At 33.9% G+C, this 22,081-nt stretch overlaps 1 protein-coding gene across 1 annotated transcript; it reads right to left on the bottom strand.

Annotated features, from left to right (window-relative positions):
• Nucleotides 1-13: 13 nt before the first annotated feature.
• Nucleotides 14-831, bottom strand: LOC120176605 (disease resistance protein RPV1-like). The gene is made up of 2 exons (XM_039183004.1): nucleotides 733-831; nucleotides 14-436 (listed from the first exon to the last, which is right to left on the bottom strand). Exons 1-2 carry the CDS (start codon nucleotides 829-831, stop codon nucleotides 14-16), a joined length of 522 nt encoding a protein of 173 aa, XP_039038935.1.
• Between the last annotated feature and the right edge of the window lie 21,250 nt (nucleotides 832-22,081).

The following is a 22,081-nucleotide window of genomic DNA, read 5'->3' as shown; positions in this document are numbered from 1 at the left end:
AGTGAAAATACAGTTACCTGTCAGATTTTCCCCTTTTTATATGCCACCCTTTTAAATTACCGGCTTCAGCAAAGGCAGCTTTCCATCGCTCCACTTCACGAGGCCTATCTGATTCATGGACAACAAAGGATGCTTTGAAACTGCCACCAAAATTCCGAACGTCAGAGGGATCAACATGATAAAAGATGGGAAGGACAATTTGACCATGAGTTTCCTTGCGGTCCATGATTTCGGAGAGTTCAGCCAAGCATGATTTTGAAGAAGCATAGTCTTTAGACAAAACGATGATGGAGAGTCTCGATGCTTCAATTGCTCGAGAAAGTGCTGGTGAAATACGCTCCCCTCTTTGCAATTCTTCATCGAAGAAGACACCAAATCCCTTCCCCTTCAAAGCTTGGTGTAGATGAGAGGTGAAGTTAAGACGTGTGTCTTCACCCTAAAGCTCAAGAAAACTTGATATTTCATTGGAGGAGAAGAGGAAGAAGAAGCCATGAAAGAGTATGATTGAAGCAAAAGAGAGAAAAATAACAGGGGAGCTTGGCTTGGCTTGTTTATTCTGGTAAGAAATAAAGAGTAACATTATTATTGGTGCCTTTTATTGACCCTGGAAGAGACTGAACGCGTTTTCGTTAGACTTGTAGCATTGGGGACGACTTTCTTTAGGCCTTTTTATCGAAATATCATCCGTTAACTTAATAATTATTTATCAGATATTTTTTCTCTTAATATTACTGATGTAATATTGTTTCTCACAACGCGTGGATTATCATCTGCGTCTTTACGGAGTTCTGTCCGAATTAACGTCACGTCAAAAAAAGCACGAATTACCATCTGTGTTTTATTTGAACTGGCGCTACGTAAGGTAAGACGCGGATGATCATCCATCTATAATTTAATCTATTTAATCTAAAATCTAAAATTTAATCTATTTAATTGAAAAAAAAAGATAAAAGTGAAATTGATAAAAGAAAAATGTAAACATTAAAAATTGAATTTATATTTAAAAAAATATATATTTGAATCTTGAGAAGGAAATGACTTCATATTAAGGTAAATTACATGGATGACCATCTATCTATAGGGTTGGTGTCAATATAGTCATTATTTTAAAAATTTCATCAATTTAATCACTTAACTATTTAATTGGTTTTAATATTGTCACTTATATTAATATTTGATAGAAGTGATGACATTGTAGTTAATAAGATTGATATAGTTACATATTTAATTCTCAATAATTACACATTCTATTAATTTATAGTCAGAGTTTTAATTTAAATTAATCATTTAATCAGGAGGTGCAACATGTCAATAAGTTATTTTGACACATTTCAATAGTGATATGTGTCACACCTTATTAGAGAGTTTTTTTAATTTAATTTAATATTTAATTCAATTAATTTTCCCACCAATTAGGTGGTGAGGTGTGATCCTGAAAGCTTGATGCTTTTGGTTCAATTCCTTTTAACAATAAATGTTTCCTCTCATTTCTCTCTCTTTAAATTGGCAGTGATATATGTCACCACCTAATTGGTGAGAAAATTAATTAAATTAATTAAAAACTCTTCAATTAGATGGTTACACATGTCATTATTGAAATGTGTCGTAACCGTTTTTCGACGGGGACAATCGATTAATTGTTTTAAAAACAATTACGACTTTTAATTTTGGAAAATGGGTGAATTTGAATTAAATTGGATAGAGTCTCCATCAACCTTTAAGTTAGGTAGGTCGAATACCTAAAAATGTCTTTTAAAAATAATTTTAAGAAAAATCATTTTTTTAGACAAAAATTGGTCTGCGTTTACCAAAGATTTTATTAAAACGGGTTCGGGAATCGGTTACGCGTGGGGAAGGATTAGCACCCCCACAACGCCCAAAATTGGTACTGTGTCGCTTATACGTCGTAAATGATGGAAATCATGAATCAAATATAAAATTAAATTATGATCCATTTATTGAAATTTAATTAACTTGCTTCGAATTAAATATTAGGAAAAATTCTTTAACTTAAAAGAAATTTCGAGATTAGCAATTATCTATTGGAAAAATATTTCGACTATTTCTTATCCATAAAGAATATTCCCTCCTCAATGATTAAAAAACGCAATTCGAATATAAATTAAGCATCTTATAAAATGAAATAAATAAATAAAGTCAAACAAAATAAAATAGACGTTAGTAATATATATAAATATACAAAGGTAAATTAATTATATATATATATATACACATATATGAATAATATGATATAATATATATAAACGACATAGACCAAATTATAAAGATAATAAATATATATAAACATACTTATATGATAAAAATAAAAGTAATAGAAATCAAATTATGTAAGAGGAGTCGAATTATGCACATGAGGATAACATATATATTATGCAAAATGATGTTAATGCAAAAATTAAACAAATTTATGATTATCTAATTAATAAATAATATATGAAAAACTATCATGCAATAATATTTAATAACGAAAATTTATACATATTTTATAACTATACATTATAATCTATATATACATTAATATGTAATACACCAAATTATTAAATAAAGAAAAGAAACAAAACACTTTTTTAAAATGTAAATTTCATAAATTAAGTAAATTGTTTAAATTAGATATTAATAAATAAAAAAAATTCATTTTAATTATAAAAAATAAAAATAATGGAAGTAAAACAAACATCAAACCATTTTATTACTGAAACTAAAATCAAACCACTGTTATCATAATGGCTGAAATCATCCAAACATATTCAAGACCGAAATATAACATGTAAAAGTTGGAACTCTAATGTCTAAAAAAAGAAAACAAATACATCAACATTTAGGACGAAAATTAAGTGCGCATAAAATAAAAGAATGAAATTATAAACATGAAAATTTTAATCTAGGGACTAAAATGAATAAACGTAAGGTACAAAGGACCACGGAGAGGAATGTCCCCTCTTTTAAAAATACGCAGGTTAGACTGACACCAAATGACGTCGTATTCAAGTAATAATATACATAAGATTTAGTTGAAAACTCTGAACCCTAGCCCCCATTTCACATTCAACCGAATCCTCTTCTCTCAAGCCACTCTCTCACACAATCTGCGCTTTCTATGGTCTTCTATACATCCAATAGCCGCCGAGGCCATCCGGCTACCGCCTAACGGTGGCCACTTTTGTTCAGACCACTACGAATCAACACTAGAAAAGCACACGATCAAACCTTAATCGGTCTAGAGCTTCTCCTAAATCCTCTTCGATCGAAGGCTTTAAGGACTTCAACTTAGGCCAGCCATCACAGATCGGTGGCCGTTTTACTTCTGACTACCTTCTCAAACCAACAACAAAACAACCCCTATCTTAAAGAACCCATTTCTCGACATCTATCCCCTAAAATCAACCAAGCAAGCCCCTAACCGAGAACCTCCCCGTTGACTAGCTCCTAACCGGCGAGAAGAAAAGAATCAGGGAAGGAAAAACTGATGAATGACAAGAAGTTGGGATTTTACGAAGAAGCTGCTCAGGAGGAAGCACAAATTTGTACGTCTGAGGGTACATCGAAAGGAGTCATGGAAAGTGAAATGGTCGAGAAATGGGGAGCAAATGAGGACAAGGACCATGAGCTGATCACACACCCAATATTCTAAGAGCAATGGGACAGTTAGATAAATAAGTGGAAGTTGTTATCTACCACAGTTGCATTTCATTTTCAGCATCTTGTTTGAACTTGTTTTTTGTTCCTTTCTCCGCCTTTTGTGCAATAAATAAATCTGTGTTACTTTTATGGTTACGAGCAAGGAATCAAGTTTTAATCTTGAGATTAGTATCAAGTATATAAATATTCTTTTAATTTTTCAAGAGTTATAGATCTTTGGCAAGTGGTAAAATTATATCTTCCATATCCCATCCAAAGCCAATAGCTCGGCCCTTACCAAAACCAAATTCTGACACTACATTTATCTGAGAATCTGAAGTAATGTCTCTACCTATTTTGAGACACCGACTCTAGATGTTTACCTTCTCGGATAGAGTTGATACTACCTTACACCATATACATGACTTCAAAGTCACCATTTGTCCTTCCAAACACAAAACCATCATAAACCAAAACCTCAAAAGAACCAAACTTTCATTATCTACGAATCTTACTACAAGAAGAGACGAGATGAGGCAACATGGACCAATCATTGAAGATGATTTCGAGTGATTAGGGCATACTCAAAGAAGAAGGAAAAAGTGATTGATTGAAATAAATATCATGCATTAATTACATTTTTTCATGTAAGTAAAGTTAATCTTGAATATTCATCCCCCTGGAGATACCTCTTTTTACAAGGACCTCTATGTATGAGATGACTAAACTTCGCGTACAAATCAAGCATGCCAACTCAGTGTCATATCGCCCAAAGATGAATGGGGCAGTTGCAGGAGAAAATAAGAACCTTAAGAGGATCATTACAAAGACCACTGAAACTTACAAGGATTGGCGCGAGAAGCCACCTTTTGCCTTATATGCATATTGAATTACTGTGCGAACATCTACTAGGGCAACACCTTATTGTTTAGTCTATGGGATGGAAGCAGTATTACCAATTGAAGTTGAGATCCCATTATTTTGTATCCTAAAGGAGGAAAAATTGGAGAAGACTGAATGTATCCAATTTCGATTTGATCAATTAAACCTTATTGATGAGAACCAATTGAAATTTATTTGACATGGGCAGATGTATCAAAAATAAACGATGAAAGATCACGAACAGGAAGTACATCCGAGAGAGTTCTAAGAGTGTGATCTAGTATTGCCTTTACATAAAAATTTCCGTGGGAAATGGATGCCTAATTGGGAAGGGACCTATGTTATAAAAAGGGCCTTTTCCCGAGAAGCGTTGATCTTGGCAAAAATGGATGGGAAAGTTATGAGAAACCAAATAAACTCAAATTCTGTCAAGAAATATTATGCTCGAGAGAAAAATGACAAAAGGAAAAGGAGACGCTCAAAGAAATTGAAGTCTTATACTCATCCAGCAAAGAAAGAAGAAGGAAAAAAGAAAAAAGATGAAAAAAAAAAGGAAAAAGGGAGAAATTGAATCAAGATAGGCAAGATAGGTGACTCATGGAGCCTCAAGTTACAAGATGGATCAAGTACAATTAAGTCAAAGATTCATATTCAAACAAGAAGAGCAAGAAAATGAAGATATGAGAAAATTGAAATGAACCCAAATTGACAGTCTAGAGGGATCCATGATGGAAAAATCCCCAGCAAGGCAGATCCAAGTCAAGCAAAGCAAGATTGAAGGCATTAAAAGGGAATATCTTCAGAATTCATTCCGCCTCTCAAGATTGATTTTTATTTGCAAAAATTGGTTTTTAAAATCTTTAATGCATGATATGAAAAATGATAAAGGGGGGTTCAAGATGTAAATTTTTAAATAACATTTTGAAACCAAAGGCGGATTCGAGTTGAAAACCTAAAAAAGGCGGCTCGAATAATGAATGGTGCAACAATGACATAAGAGACGATCTTAAGCTCTTAATGAAGCACCGCACATCCCAAAGACGTTCCTGAGAGTCTGGAAACAAGAAATATTTCTACAAAGATGAGCATAACAACCATTTCTTCAAGTTAATGGAAGCCCAAAGAGACATATATGCTGGACTAACTTGAGAACCTGAGAGACCCTACTTTACCAAAATCAACCTACATCTTAAATCAGTCAATAATTTTGACACCTGCCATAGGACTATGATTTTTGAATGATTTAAAAGTGTAGTTGATTTATTTTATATTCATTAAACTTATTGTTTATGATTTGATTCTATTGTGAACCTGAAGGGGCAATATTTTGCAAAATTCTTTCATTCTTCAATAAAGAAAGGAGAAAAAACATTTACAAACAGGACAGTCTCAAATGAAGAAGGTCCTTGAAGCAAGTTGATCTCAATTGTAGAAAAAGAATGAGTAAGGCCAAAATGATGAAGCATTCTTGAAGGCAAGAGGTCTGAGAAGCCAGAAAGTCTGGAGAATTGAACTTGTAACGTTCTCATGTGACATCATTAGCAATCCATCAAGAAAGATTATCACTTATCTCATGCTGAGGGTGATAAGCATCACCAGACAAATTATTTTCTCCAGCAGAGTCGCCAAGCTGTCGTAACCGTTTTTCGACGGGGACAATCGATTAATTGTTTTAAAAATAATGTCGACTTTTAATTTTGGAAAATGGGTGAATTTGAATTAAATTGGATAGAGTCGCCATCAACCTTTAAGTTAGGTAGGTCGAATACCTAAAAATGTCTTTTAAAAATAATTTCAAGAAAAATCATTTTTTAGACAAAAATTGGTCTGCATTTACCAAAGATTTTATTAAAACGGGTTCGGGAATCGGTTACGCGTGGGGAAGGATTAGCACCCCCACAGCGCCCAAAATTGGTACTGTGTCGCTTATACTTTGTAAATGATGGAAATCATGAATCAAATATAAAATTAAATTATGATCCATTTATTGAAATTTAATTAACTTGCTTCGAATTAAATATTAGGAAAAATTCTTTAACTTAAAAGAAATTTCGAGATTAGCAATTATCTATTGGAAAAATATTTCGACTATTTCTTATCCATAAAGAATATTCCCTCCTCATTGATTAAAAAACGCAATTCAAATATAAATTAAGCATCTTATAAAATGAAATAAATAAATAAAGTCAAACAAAATAAAATAGACGTCAGTAATATATATAAATATACAAAGGTAAATTAATTTATATATATATACACATATATGAATAATATGATATAATATATATAAACGACATAGACCAAATTATAAAGATAATAAATATATATAAACATACTTATATGATAAAAATAAAAGTAATAGAAATCAAATTATGTAAGAGGAGTCGAATTATGCACATGAGGATAACATATAATATTATGCAAAATGATGTTAATGCAAAAATTAAACAAATATTATGATTATCTAATTAATAAATAATATATGAAAAACTATCATGCAATAATATTTTAATAACGAAAATTATATACATATTTTATAACTATACATTATAATCTATATATATACATTAATATGTAATACACCAAATTATTAAAATAAAGAAAAGAAACAACACTAGAAAAGCACACGATCAAACCTCAATCGGTCTAGAGCTTCTCCTAAATCCTCTTTGATCGAAGGCTTTAAGGACTTCAACTTAGGCCAGCCATCACAGATCGGTGGTCGTTTTGCTTCTGACTACCTTCTCAAACCAACAACAAAACAACCCCTATCTTAAAGAACCCATTTCTCGACATGGACCCCCTAAGATCAACCAAGCAAGCCCCTAACCGAGAACCTCCCCGTTGACTAGCTCCTAACCGGCGAGTAGAAAAGAAAACTAAGGTAAAAATTTCCTTACATTTTTTTTACACTCTTAATCTCTATATACTGTTTCTTCTCTCATCCCCTAAACTCTCGAATGGTTGTTGCTCAAAGGAACCCAACGTTCACTGACACTCGACTAATCACCAAGTGATAACTACAATGCAAAATGAAAACACCAAACCGAGCAAGGTAACTCAACTAATTTATCTTCTTTGTATCCTTACTGGTTTGGAAACAAAAAACATCCATAGAGAATACAAGAAATTAAAAGAAAAATAGAAAATACCCAAAGAATTATTCTTTGCTTGCTATTGCTTTACCGAAGAAATAAGGACGGGCGTCTTTTACAAATGTTATTTCCCTGTATGATTTCCGTGTTTTCTGCTTGCTAATGGTTGATCTTCTTATGTTTGCTCTTAATTCATGGTTCCCCATTGATGAAAATTCATTCTGTTCATTTCTGATTGCTCTCTTTTTTCGTTAATGAACGTTGCCCCTCTGTGTTCTATTTTTTTCATGCGAGATTCCCCTGTGTTGAATGAACCCCTTTTCTTTTGATTAATGCTCTCCTGTTTTTTTTCTTACATTCATTCGGGTTTTATACCCGAATTTTTACATATATTTACATATAAAAAATAGCAAACTTGTGGTGTGCTTGGTGATTTCCTGACGTGCATCTTATCCTGTAGTTGTAGCAGTGGGCGGCAATGGCAAGTGGGAGCTGTGGTGGCAACAATTGGGCAGCAAGTTGGTTAGGTGAGTAGGGTCGATTAAAGAAATAAATGTTTCTCACAGCTTTCAAAATGATCCAACCAGCGCTAACCAACGTTGTAATTTTGAGGTACCAAAGCTTTAAATATAATAAAGCTTTGAATTTGAGACCACGAAATGAAAGATGTGGGTATAATAATGTTGAAGTGGTTAAAATATGGAAGTCTGACTCAGTAGTGAAAACTACTCACTTAGTGGCCCGAAGGAGAAACAAGAGGCCAAAGACCATGTATGTGCTAAGTCCTAACATCATTTAGTGGACCACTTAAATATTGGTGCTTACAACTGCCCCTCTTTGCTCATTGCTGTGAAACGAGAATAGAGCAAAGATATAAAGCACCAATTTTATCCTAGTGTCTTCTTGTCATGCTGCGAACTCCTCACTAGGAATGTCAATTCTTCTCATTATGAACTCATTCTCCCTCGTTGAATGAGTTCTAATTATGAACTCTTCTGGAAATGTTGATGCAAGGTTGAACAAATTCTTCTCATTATGAACTTCTTTTCCTCATTGGATGAGTTCTTCTCATTATGAACTCTCCATTAAAATGTCAATTCCTCAAGCGAGACATCACTGATTCGAAAATGTGAATCGAGTGATAGGTTAAACAAGCTCTTCTCATTATGAACTCCTTCTTCCTCTTTGGATGAGTTCTTCTCATTATGAACTCTTCACTAAAAATGTTGATCCACCTCCTTCTGTGATAGATTTGAAAGGAACAAGTTCTTCTCATTATGAACTTTCTCCTTTAGGACGAGTTCTTCTCATTATGAACTCTTCATTGGAAATGTCGATCCCTCAAGCGAGGCGTCACTGATTCGAAATGTCGTGAATCGAGTGATAGGTCGAACAATCTCTTCTCATTATGAACTTCTTCTCCCTCTGTTGGATGAGTTATTCTCATTATGAACTCTCCATTGGAAATGTCAATTCCTCAAGCGAGGCGTCACTGATTCGAAATGCCGTGAATCGAGTGATAGGTCGAACAAGCTCTTCTCATTATGAACTTCTTCTCCCTCTTTTGGATGAGTTCTTCTCATTATGAACTCTCCTTTGGAAACACTGATGCAAGGTTGAACAAGTTCTTCTCATTATGAACTTCTTCTTCCTCATTGGATAAGTTCTTCACATTATGAACTCTCCATTAAAAATGTTGATATGTTTATCTTCTCTTTGAAGATTTTCAAACCTGCAAAAGATTATCATGTGTCAGTAATAATTGTGTTTGAAGTACCCGAAGGTATTGACCCAAAGGTTCTCGAATCTTTGTTGAGATCCATTTCTTTCAATGGTGAAAAATATGGATTGATTCTTTGCTGAAATCGTGAAACGAAATCTTTGTTGGCTCTTTGAATTCTCGTCAAAATTAACTTGATGAAAATTAATAAGAAACTTGTTTTAAGAAGATCTCTCAAGTGATATTTCATTTCGAAAGAAAATTGTCTCAAGGGTTTTAAGAAAAACCATCTCAAGTGAGATAAATTTTGTTTCAAAGGAAAATTGTCTCAAGCAAGACGAAATAGGTTTCAAGAGAAACTGTCTCAAGGGAGACAAAACTTTGTTTCGAGGGAAACTATCTGAAGCGAGATAAAATATTTTGTTTCAAGGAAAAACAATCTTGAGCGAGATAAAGTCTTCTGTTTGAAGGAAAAACAATCTTGAGCGAGATAAAATCTTCTATTTCAAGGAAAAACAATCTTGAATTAGATAAAATCTTCTGTTTCAAGGAAAAACAATCTTGAATGAGATAAAATCTTCGTATTAAATGAGACTGTCTCAAGCGAGACAAAATTTGTTTGAAAATGTTGAATCTGAAGATGATTGCTTCCTCTTGCTGAGGATGTCTTGTTGTCTTTTACTCTCAATTTTTCTTGAAAGATCTGCAAAAATGTAGTTGAATGCAACTATTATGAATGAATGTTTGATGCAAAGATGCAAATTCATGTAGGTGTAATGCATGACTTTTTTTATATGTAAATAATGTTCTTATGAATGCAAAAAATGTTGATGCAATCTTCATTTGACTTCAAAGTGGTGTACTCGGTCTTCCTTCACTTAGTCAAAATGTCATTTCAAGTTGGCATTTCTGATGAACCATCTGATCCACTTTTATCTGTGTTTTTCATTAAAGCTTCAAAAAAAATATTTCATTTGTGAAACTCTGGCCATAGTCAAAATTATGATCTCAATGCTCCATTTTGTCCTGGATAACACCAGCTTTCTTTGCTTGGACTTATGTAAAAATCCAAATAAGCTTCATCTTGAAAAGAGAATCTATCATCTTTGAAAAAATGTAGATGTAGATATGCTAAACTGATCAGAGATTAATTATGAGAGCAGTGTCTGTTCTGATTTGACTCTTGAAAAACATCACAAGGATAATTTATCATAATTCCTTTCATGTCTCCACATCTAATCTGATCTCGAAACAGGCTATTCGAACCATATGATCTCGATATGCTTAACAACAACCTGTCGTTCAACCTTAGTTGGCTCCATTAGTTTCTTGTTGTTAAAATTTTAGCTCCCATTCTGTGTAAAGAAATCTTCATCATATCTCACTTCAAAAGATACCCAGATTTCTTGTCAATGAAGCTCTTTGCATAGTGTTCAGAACTTTTGTAGGACATCACTTAAGAACAAAGCTCAGTGAGATCGTAAGTGGGATGGTTTAACTGCCAGCATCAAATCACCAGAATAATGCAACTGCCTGATGAAAAGCAATTATGTATAGTCAGCTCCACTGTCATTGTTTCACCATTTTCATTCTTCACATCTTTCTGTTTCATTGGAAATATTTTCTAAAATCAATGATCTTGACACATGATGATATGGTCCTTCAGGATGCCCCAGTATTTGCTGATATATACGTTAAAATACATCAACATTCTAATTCTGATTGAAATGGGCTTTCAGTATATCCCAACATTTGCTTGTTAATCTGAGCCTTCAAAATGCCTCACATGGATCTGTTTGAAGGAACCTTTAAAAATACCCCAACATTGCTGGTGTTAGCCTTCAAGATGCCCACATGGATTACTTCTGTCTTTTCATGCTGATGTGAGCCTTCAAGATGCACACATGGATAATATGGACCTTTAAAAATACATCCAACCTTTAAGTTAAAAGGTTCACTTTCAATGTCCATTGAATTTGAATCTCATGATTCCCACGAGATACAAATTTGATAATGCCCCATTTGTGGATCATTGCGGTTCTATTTATGCTCAAATTTATTTATCTGAATGCTCATTCTGGTGTCATTAAATAGCAGTGTTGTCAAGTAACGGAGGAATTCTCTTCATGTGTCACAGACTTAAGAAGTAATCAATCATTCTGACAGAAAGTCTAAGATATGTGCATCTCTGAATGAGGTAATCATTATTCTGGATATGGAGGGGCCTAGTCTGACAGAATGGTATAAATCACTTGGTAATCCATTCCAGGCTGACACAGTAGCTTATCATCTTCATTGAAGGATATTTCTGAAATATACTTTTCTGTGGGATAGAAACCAATTTATGGGAACAGTAATCTGATGCAATAGCAAGACTACATATACAGTGGTACATGCTCTTCAAAAAATCCGCACTCATACAACATATTGATTCTGATAACTAATCATCTGATTATGAAGTGATCTTTCAGGATGATTTCACAGATATTGATAGTTCTTCTGATACCGAGGAAATCTTGAATTCTGATTCTGATGAGGAGAATAAACTGTTATACTTGACGAAAATGGGGTATTCAGAGGCTGAGACTTCAATAGTCATGGAGAGATGTGGTCTGAATTCATCAATTGCAGAGTTGACAGATTTCATATGTGCTGCTCAAATGTCTAAGGCTACAGACGCACTTCTTCTGGTAGAAGATAAAAAGCCATTATGCAATGATCCCAATTACAAGAAAAGGCGAAACTCGGGATATAATTTTTGGAAAAGAAGAAGCAGAGGAAGTTTGAAAAGAAGCTTATTAATGAAGACTATCATGCAGTTCATCTTCCAAATTCAATGATTAGTTTTGGGGTTCCTACTAAAACAGATCAGATAACTCAAAGAACACTTCCAGAAAATACTTATTGGGCCTCCTTATTTCTACTACGAGAACGTGAAACTTGCTCCAGTTGGTGTTTAGACCGAAATATCACGGTACTTATATGATGTAGAGCCAGAATTTGTATATTCAAAGTATTTTTGTGCTGCTGTATGGAAAATGGGTTATATTCATAATCTGCCAATTGAGAATAGATTTCCTCTTATTCCGCTTCCTTCATGCGCCATACGTGATGCTTTTCCATTGACAAAAAATTATGGCCTTCCTGGGCTCCAAGAACAAAGTTGAACTTCGAGTGTCCAGAAGTATGTTCTTGATGAGTGCCGAAAATGGGATCTGGTATGGGTTGGAAGGAATAAAGTTGTTCCACTTAAACCTGATGAGGTGGAAATGCTTCTAGGTTTCCCTAAAAACCATACACAAGGAGTAAAATCTACTAGAGACATGTTCCCCGGTGGTATCAATGTCATGTCTCTTTTCTCTGGGATCAGTGATGTAGAGGTTGCCTTCTACTGTCTTGGCATACCTTTGAAGGTAGATGTGTAAGAACTGAATGATGATCATTTGGAGCAATTGATGAGTAGATTTGGGGGATTCAACCTTGTTGTCAATGGCATCCAATGTAACAACCTTACTGGAACAAATCAACATCATCGGGATGACTATAAGACTTTTGTTGGTGTATTCTCTTGCAATGACTGCTACAATGACTGTCTCTTCTGCTGCTCTAAAATATGTACTGCAATATCCCATTCTTCCCGAACCATGGAAAGGTTTGGCTGATAGTAAAACTGGTTATCTCATCTTTCGGAAAAATGTAACCAATGTTACCCAATATGAAAGACATATAAATATAGAATTTGTTCCAATGTCTTATTTTGTGCCTATAAGCTCTCAAATTCAAGTTCAGCAATCTTCTGAAGGACATAATGGATATAATCCTAACAAAGAAAATGATTGGCATGGAAGAGGCATCAATGATGTATCAAGACTTGAGCCAGCATCATTGTATAACCAGAGTGCAGGTAGTGACTTGTTCATTCCCATAATACACCTTAATGGGACTTAAGGGTAATCTTTCTTGATGGATTGCTGATAATGTCACAGGAGAGCGTTACAAGTTCAATTCTCTAGACTTTCTGGCTTCTTGAACCACTTACTTTCAAGAAAGTGAAATGTTTCTTCATTCTGGCCTCGTTCATTCTTTTTTTCTACAACTGAGGTAGAATAAGCAACAATTGCTTCAAGGACCTTCTTCATTTGAGACTGTCCTATTTGTAAATGTTTTTTATCCTTTCTTTATTGAAGAATGAAAGAATTTTGTAAAGTATTACCCCTTTCAGGTTCACAATAGAATCAAATCATAAACAATGAATTTAATGAATTTAATGAATATCAAATAAATCAACTACACTTTTAAATCATTCAAAAAACATAGTCCTATGGCAAGTGTCAAAATTATTGACTGATTTGAGGTGTAGGTTGATTTTGGTAAAGTAGGTTCTTTCAAGTTGGTTCAGTATGTCGCTTCGGTTTCCACTAACTTGAATAAATGGTTGTTATGCTCATCTTTGTAGAAATACTTCTTGTTTCCAGACTCTCAGGAACATCTTTGGGATGTGCAGTGCTTCATTTAAGAGCTTAAGATCATCTCTTATGTCATTGTTGCACCATTCATTATTCGAGCCGTCTTTTTTAGGTTTTCAACTCGAATCCTCCTTTTGTTTCAAGATGTTATTTAAAAATTTACATCTTGAACCCCCTTTATCATTTTTCATATCATGCATTAAAGATTTTAAAAACCAATTTTTGCAAATAAAAATCAATCTTGAGAGGCGGAATGAATTCTGAAGATATTCCCTTTTAATGCCTTCAATCTTGCTTTGCTTGACTTGGATCTGCCTTGCTGGGGATTTTTCCATCATCTGGATCCCTCTAGACTGCCAAATTTTGGGTTCATTTCCATTTTCTCATATCTTCATCATTTCTTGCTCTTCTTGTTGAATCTGAATCTTTGAACTAATTGTACTTGATCCATCTTGTAACTTGAGGCTCCATGAGTCACCCATCAACTTTTTTTTCTCATTTTTCCTTTTTCCTTCTTCTTTCTTTGCTGGATGAGTATAAGACTTCAATTGCTTTGAGCTCCTCCTTTTCCTTTTGTCATTTTTCTATAAAGTATAATATCTCTTGACACAATCTGAGTTTATTTGGTTTCTCAGAACTTTCCCATCCATTTTTGCCAAGATCAACGCTTCTCCGGAAAAAGGCCTTTTTTTACAACATAATGTCTTTCCCATTTGCATCCATTTCCCACGAAAATCTTTATGTAAAGGCAATACTAGATCACACTCTTAGAACTCTCTTGGATGTACTTTCTGTCATCATCCGCTTCTGATCCATTTGCCCATGGCAAATAGCTTTCAATTGGCTCTCATCGATAAGGTTTAATTAATCAAATCGAGCTTGGATACATTCAGTCTTTTCCAATTTTGCCTCCTTCAGGATACAAAGTGATGGGATCTAAACTTCAATTAGTAAGACTGCTTCCATCCCATAGACTAAACAATAATGTGTTGCCTTAGTAGATGTTCGCACAGTAATTCGATATGCATATAAGGCAAAAGGTGGCTTCTCGCACCAATCCTTATAAGTTTCAGTGGTCTTTGTAATGATCCTCTTAAGGTTCTTATTTGCTCCTGCAAATGTCCCATTCATCTTTGGGCGATATGACACTGAGTTGGCATGCTTGATCTGTGCGCGAAGTTTAGTCATCTCATACATAGAAGTCCTTGTAAAAAAAAGGTATCTCCAGGGGGATGAATATTCAAGATTAACTTTACTTACATGAAAAAATATAATTAATGCACGATTTATTTCAATCAATCACTCTTTCCTTCTTCTTTAAGTATGCCCTAATCACTCGAAATCATCTTCAATGAGTTGGTCCATGTTGCCTCATCTCTTCTCTTCTTGCAGTAAAATTCACAGATAATTGAAAGTTTGGTTCTTTTGAGATTTTCTGTGTTTATGATGGTTTTGTATTTGGAAGGACAAATGTGTGACTTTTGAAGTCATGTATATGGTGGAAGGTAGTATCATAAACCAATCAATTTTACTTGAGAAGGTAAACATCTAGAGTTGGTGTCTCAAAAACAAGTAGAGACATTACTTCAGAATCTCAGATAAATGTAGTGTCAGGATTTGGTTTTGGTAAGGGTCGAGCTATTGGCGTTGGATGGGATATGGAAGATATAATTTTACCACTTGCCAAAGATCTATAACTCTTGAAAAATTAAAAGAATATTTAATCTACTTGATACTCAATAATCTCAAGATTAAAACTTGATTCCTTGCTCATAACCATAAAAGTAACACAGATTTATTTATTGCACAAAAGGCGAAGAAAGGAACAAAAAACAAGTTCAAACAAGATACTAAAAATGAAAGGTACTACAGTGGTAGATATCAACTTTCACTTGTTTATTTAATTGCCCCATTACTCTTAAAATGTCGGGTGTGTGATCGGACCATGGTCCTTGTCCTCATTTGCTCCTCATTTCTCGACCATTTCACTTGCCATGACTCCTTTCGATGTACCCTCAGACGTACAAATTTCTGCTTCCTCCTGAGCAGCTTCTTCGTAAAATCCCAACTTCTTGTCATTCATCTGTTTTTCCTTCCCTGATTGGAAATTAGGCCCAAATTTAGATCCAAAACGATTTTCCTCGGTGATGATAGTTTTGGTTGGATTCTGAACACATATTGCAGTTGTGATTGGCGTAACATTCGTCAAACCTCCTAAACTGTCCAAAACCCCACTTGCCTTCAAGAAATCTGATATAGGTGTTTGAGATGGCTTCAAGGTTGCATCTGCCCCATTCATTCTTAAACCCACGGGCCAGTCTTGTATTACATTCGTGGAAGCCCTTTTGCTTTGATTTCCTTTCTCATCCTCTTGTGCCCTATGTTCTTCATAGGAATTGACTGTATTAATCTCTGTTGAAATAACAACCCCTTTCTCTTTTACTTTGCACCTTTGGATTGCTTGCTCTAAAGGATCCTCAAAGTTGCTAGAAACCTTAAATGAACAATCTGGGGTTCTGTTATGGTTTATCCAAAGAATCACCTTATAGGTCTATTTCTCATTTGGGGGCCACCTGTAGCTGGACACATCCTGGTGTAACCAATCCAGCTGTGAGTTTTTTCTTCTCATGTAATCCCCCTGACGAGAGATTATTTGGTGATGGCTTTATAGATAGAACTTGATTGTCTTGAATAGAAGATTGTAAAGGGTTAAAACCTCTAATCATGAGAGATTGATCATTCTTAGCTTTGTTGATCAACATTTGGTCCTCTTCTATATCCCTCTTCTTTGAGTAAGACTCAACTTTCCCAAGGGAAACTTTATCTCTTGTTAGCTCTTCATTCATTGTAGGACCAGTGGAACCTTCTATAATCACAGTTTCAACACTAACATTCATAGTTCTATCCAAAACGGAATCCTCTAGTGGTTTTTTCTCCATGGATCATAACATTCACCATATCCATCAATTTGGTTATCTGCTCCATTGACTCGTCCTGAAACTTCTTTGCTTGACCATTCATTTCTTGTTGAATCTTGATAAGTTGCTCTTGGAGTTTCTCGATTCTACCAACCCTTGCTACAATCTCATTCATGGTTCTTATCCTTCTCTAGGAAGACCAAGTTAACTCCAATTTGATTTTGAAAATTCTGTCATAGAATCCCCCACGAATTATTCCCATATTTTCATGATTTAATGTATGTAAAATAGTTTGAAACAAAATGCAAAAAGATGATGTAGGATTGAAAATACAAACATAATTATGCAAAGATGCAAATGCAAATGTAAATGAAAAAAAATGAAAATGTAAATACAAACATAAAAATGCAAAGATGCAAATGCAAAAAAAAATAAAAATATAAATACAAACGTAAAAATGCAAAGATGAAAATGCAAAAGGTATCGATTTCCAAAAGTAATCATTTTTGGAAAGAGTTTCATTCTTCTAAAAGAACTTTCATCTTTACAAAAAAGATCAATTCTACAAATGCGGTTTGGCCTTTTTAATTAGTTCCATAATTTTAATCATGACCCCAATAACTTTCTCCTCTTTCCAGAAATAACTCTGAATCCAGACAGTGAGTAGTTAAATGCAACCTCTGAATCATCTTCTCTCCAATCTATGACAATCATTTAGGAATAAAAAAGTCTCATGCCAAGATAGTCAGTACATGACTTATACCTCTTCAATCTATCCAAAAGATCTACAACAGCAACCTCAACATGTAGTACAGTCTTTGAGAATATCACTAGACCATGTATGGCAAGAGTAAATGTGTCTAATCTTTTATCTTCATCTATATGCTCGAGTATCACCTTCTTGAGAAAACATTCGCTTTCTCCTTTTTGTTGAATGTGTTGTACTATCCAATTTTCACCTGTACCGGTAATCTTTACCAGTTTATTCTTGTAAAACCTCTCTTTGGTAGGTGTTTTCCAACCTTCCCAAATCTCTATCAATTCTCGTAAATCGTTCTGCTTGAGATTAACATTGACATTTGTGAGTATTTGTGATATGAAATCCCCAGAAAAATTATATCTTTTTTGCCCTTTGTGTTTCTTCAGACTAAGCTTGAACCGCTGGATTGAGTTCTTCCTTGTTATGAAAACTCTTTTCCATTTCAATGATCGCTCTTCTAATATGATGATTACTTGGTTTAATCAACACCTTTCTTTTATTCATGATGATTATGCAAATGCGAAGATGCAAGTACAAATGCAAAAGTGATGCAATGCAAAGAATGACGAAAAAATGGCATACACAAAATAAAAGAAATAAATTAGTATGGGTGAAATAATCAATAAAATTAAAAGATGCTATTTAAAGATAAATATAACACCTACCCAATCATGATATCTACCCGATCATGCTTTTATTATATAGTGATCCTACCCAAACATGCTTTCTACCCAAATAATTATTTCAGTGAAATGATCCTAACTGCATGGTATCTAGTTCACATACTTTTATTCAAAAAGAAAATTTAAAGCAAAAAATAAAGGTTCAGAAAAGCTTCTTCTTTGTGTACACTTAATTTGGGCACCTACTGACGGTCAAAGGTTCGGTATGTCTATACCTAGGGTGACCAATCTACGATTCACTATATGTATAGTTTTGGCTCTAACGGGAAAATGTACTCGAATTGTCCTTAATGTTGGTGCCCCCTTGAGCTACCAAACCCTCAATCCTGACCCATTACAGGCTCATGTGGATCGAGTTCAATTCGAGATGATACATTCCCTTATGTCCATGCGGAGAAACAATTTATCTCACGTAGACATAAGGTATATGAACCCCAAAGATTACTTGCTAAAACCCGCGAGGAGAAACAAATTATCTCACGTAGGTTAAACTTTCATCTCAACTTAAAAGGGACAAAGCTCGCAAGTGAGATTATGGTATGCAAATGAACTTAATGTGTGTGAGGAGGAACATTCAGCCCTTTAACTCAAAAGGAAAACGAAACCACTCGACAAAAACTTGGACAGATCTGAAAACAAAAATCAAAATGTTAGTATAACAAAAAATGAAGCAATTACAAACTTCAATAAATGAATTATAAATTAACTAAAAACTCGAACTCATAATTTCCATCACAACAAAAATGTGTAAACGACATACAGACTGACTCTCTAAAAAATTTCCCAGCAGAGTCGCCAAGCTGTCGTAACCGTTTTTCGACGGGGACAATCGATTAATTGTTTTAAAAACAATTACGACTTTTAATTTTGGAAAATGGGTGAATTTGAATTAAATTGGATAGAGTCGCCATCAACCTTTAAGTTAGGTAGGTCGAATACCTAAAAATGTTTTTTAAAAATAATTTTAAGAAAAATGATTTTTTTAGACAAAAATTGGTCTGCGTTTACCAAAGATTTTATTAAAACGGGTTCGGGAATCGATTACGCGTGGGGAAGGATTAGCACCCCCACAGCGCCCAAAATTGGTACTGTGTCGCTTATACGTCGTAAATGATGGAAATCATGAATCAAATATAAAATTAAATTATGATCCATTTATTGAAATTTAATTAACTTGCTTCGAATTAAATATTAGGAAAAATTCTTTAACTTAAAAGAAATTTCGAGATTAGCAATTATCTATTGGAAAAATATTTCGACTATTTCTTATCCATAAAGAATATTCCCTCCTCATTGATTAAAAAACGCAATTCGAATATAAATTAAGCATCTTATAAAATGAAATAAATAAATAAAGTCAAACAAAATAAAATAGACGTTAGTAATATATATAAATATACAAAGGTAAATTAATTTATATATATATATATACACATATATGAATAATATGATATAATATATATAAACGACATAGACCAAATTATAAAGATAATAAATATATATAAACATACTTATATGATAAAAATAAAAGTAATAGAAATCAAATTATGTAAGAGGAGTCGAATTATGCACATGAGGATAACATATAATATTATGCAAAATGTTAATGCAAAAATTAAACAAATATTATGATTATCTTAATAAATAATATATGAAAAACTATCATGCAATAATATTTTAATACCGAAAATTATATACATATTTTATAACTATACATTATAATCTATATATATACATTAATATGTAATACACCAAATTATTAAAATAAAGAAAAGAAACAAAACACTTTTTTTTTAAAATGTAAATTTCATAAATTAAGTAAATTGTTTAAATTAGATATTAAATAAATAAATAAAAATTCATTTTAATTATAAAAAATAAAAATAATGGAAGTAAAAACAAACATCAAACCATTTTAATTACTGAAACTAAAATCAAACCACTGTTATCATAATGGAATGAAATCATAATAAATCCAAACATATTCAAGATCGAAATATAACATGTAAAAAGTTGGAACTCTAATGTCTAAACAAAAGAAAACAAATACATCAACATTTAGGACGAAAATTAAGTGCGCATAAAATAAAAGAATGAAATTATAAACATGAAAATTTCAATCTAGGGACTAAAATGAATAAACGTAAGGTACAAAGGACCACAAAGAGGAATGTCCCCTCTCTTAGAAATACGCTGAAATTATAAACATGAAAATTTCAATCTAGGGACTAAAATGAAAACGTAAGGTACAAAGGACCACAAGAGGAATGTCCCCTCTCTTAGAAATACGCAGGTAGACTGACACCAAACGATGTCGTATTCAAGTAATAATATACATAAGATTTAGTGAAAACTCTGAACCCTAACCCCCATTTCAGCTTCAACGAATCCCTCTCTCAAGCCTCCCTCTCTCACAAATCTGCAGCTTTCTATGGTCTTCTATACATCCAATAGCCGCCGAGGCCCATCCGGCTACACCTAACGGTGGCCACTTTTGTTCAGACCACTACAAATCAACACTAGAAAAGCACACGATCAACCTCAATCGGTTCTAGAGCTTCTCCTAAATCCTCTTCGATCGAAGGCTTTAAGGAACTTAGGCCAGCCATCACAGATCGGTGGCCGTTTTGCTTCTGACTACCTTCTCAAACCAATAACAAAATAACCCCTATCTTAAAGAACCCATTTCTCGACATCTACCCCCTAAGATCAACCAAGCAAGCCCCTAACCGAGAACCTCCCCGTTGACTAGCTCCTAACCGGCGAGAAGAAAAGACAACTAAGGTAAAAATTTCCTTACATTTTTTTTGACACTCTTAATCTCTATATATTGTTTCTTCTCTCATCCCCTAAACTCTCGAATGGTTGCTGCTCAAAGGAACCCAACGTTCACTGACACTCGACTAATCACCAAGTTATAGCTACAATGCAAAATAAAAACACCAAACCGAGCAAGGTAACTCAACTAATTCATCTTCTTTGTATCCTCTACTGGTTGGAAACAAAACATCCATAGAGAATACTAGAAATTAAAAGAAAAATAGAAAATACCAAAGAATTATTCTTTGCTTGCTATTGCTTTACCGAAGAAATAAGGATCGGGCGCCTTTTACAAATGTTATTTCCCCTGTATGGTTTCCGTGTTTTCTGCTTGCTAATGGTTGATCTTCTTATGTTTGCTCTTAAATTCATGGTTCCCCTCCATTGATGAAAAATCATTTGGTTCATTTCTGATTGCTCTTTTTTCGTTAATGAACGTTGCCCCTCTGTGTTCTATTTTTTCATGCGAGATTCCCCTGTTGTTGAATGAACCTCCTTTTCTTCTTGATTAATGCTCTCTGTTTCTTTTTTTTTTACATTCATTCGGGTTTTATACCCAAATTTTTACATATATTACATATAAAATAGAACTTGTGGTGTGCTTGGTGATTTCCTGACGTGCATCTTATCTTGTAGTTGTAGCAGTGGGCGGCAATGGCAAGTGGGAGCTGTGGTGGCAACAATTGGGCAGCAAGTTGGTTAGAGTAGGGTCGATTAAGGAAATAAATGTTTCTCACAGCTTTCAAAATGATCCAACCAGCGCCAACCAACGTTGTAATTTTGGAGGCACCAAAGCTTTAAATATAATAAAGCTTTGAATTTTGAGACCACGAAATGAAAGATGGGGGTATAATAATGTTGAAGTGGTTGAAATAGAAGTCTGACTCAGTAGTGAAAACTACTCACTTAGTGGCCCGAAGGAGAAACAAGAGGCCAAAGACCACGTGTGTGCTAAGTCCTAACATCATTTAGTGGACCACTTAAATATTGGTGCTTACAAAATGTGTCAAAATAACCAATTGTATGACTTTCTTTTTTGAATTAAATTAAAACTAAGAAAATTTTTTTTGCTCGGCAATTATAATTTTTATTAATATA

This window comes from Hibiscus syriacus, unplaced genomic scaffold (genome assembly GCF_006381635.1).
Source record: "Hibiscus syriacus cultivar Baekdansim isolate YM2019G1 unplaced genomic scaffold, ASM638163v2 tig00112249_pilon, whole genome shotgun sequence".
In the NCBI taxonomy this organism is placed as follows: domain Eukaryota; kingdom Viridiplantae; phylum Streptophyta; class Magnoliopsida; order Malvales; family Malvaceae; genus Hibiscus; species Hibiscus syriacus.
This window is presented reverse-complemented; position numbering and strand designations above follow the sequence as displayed.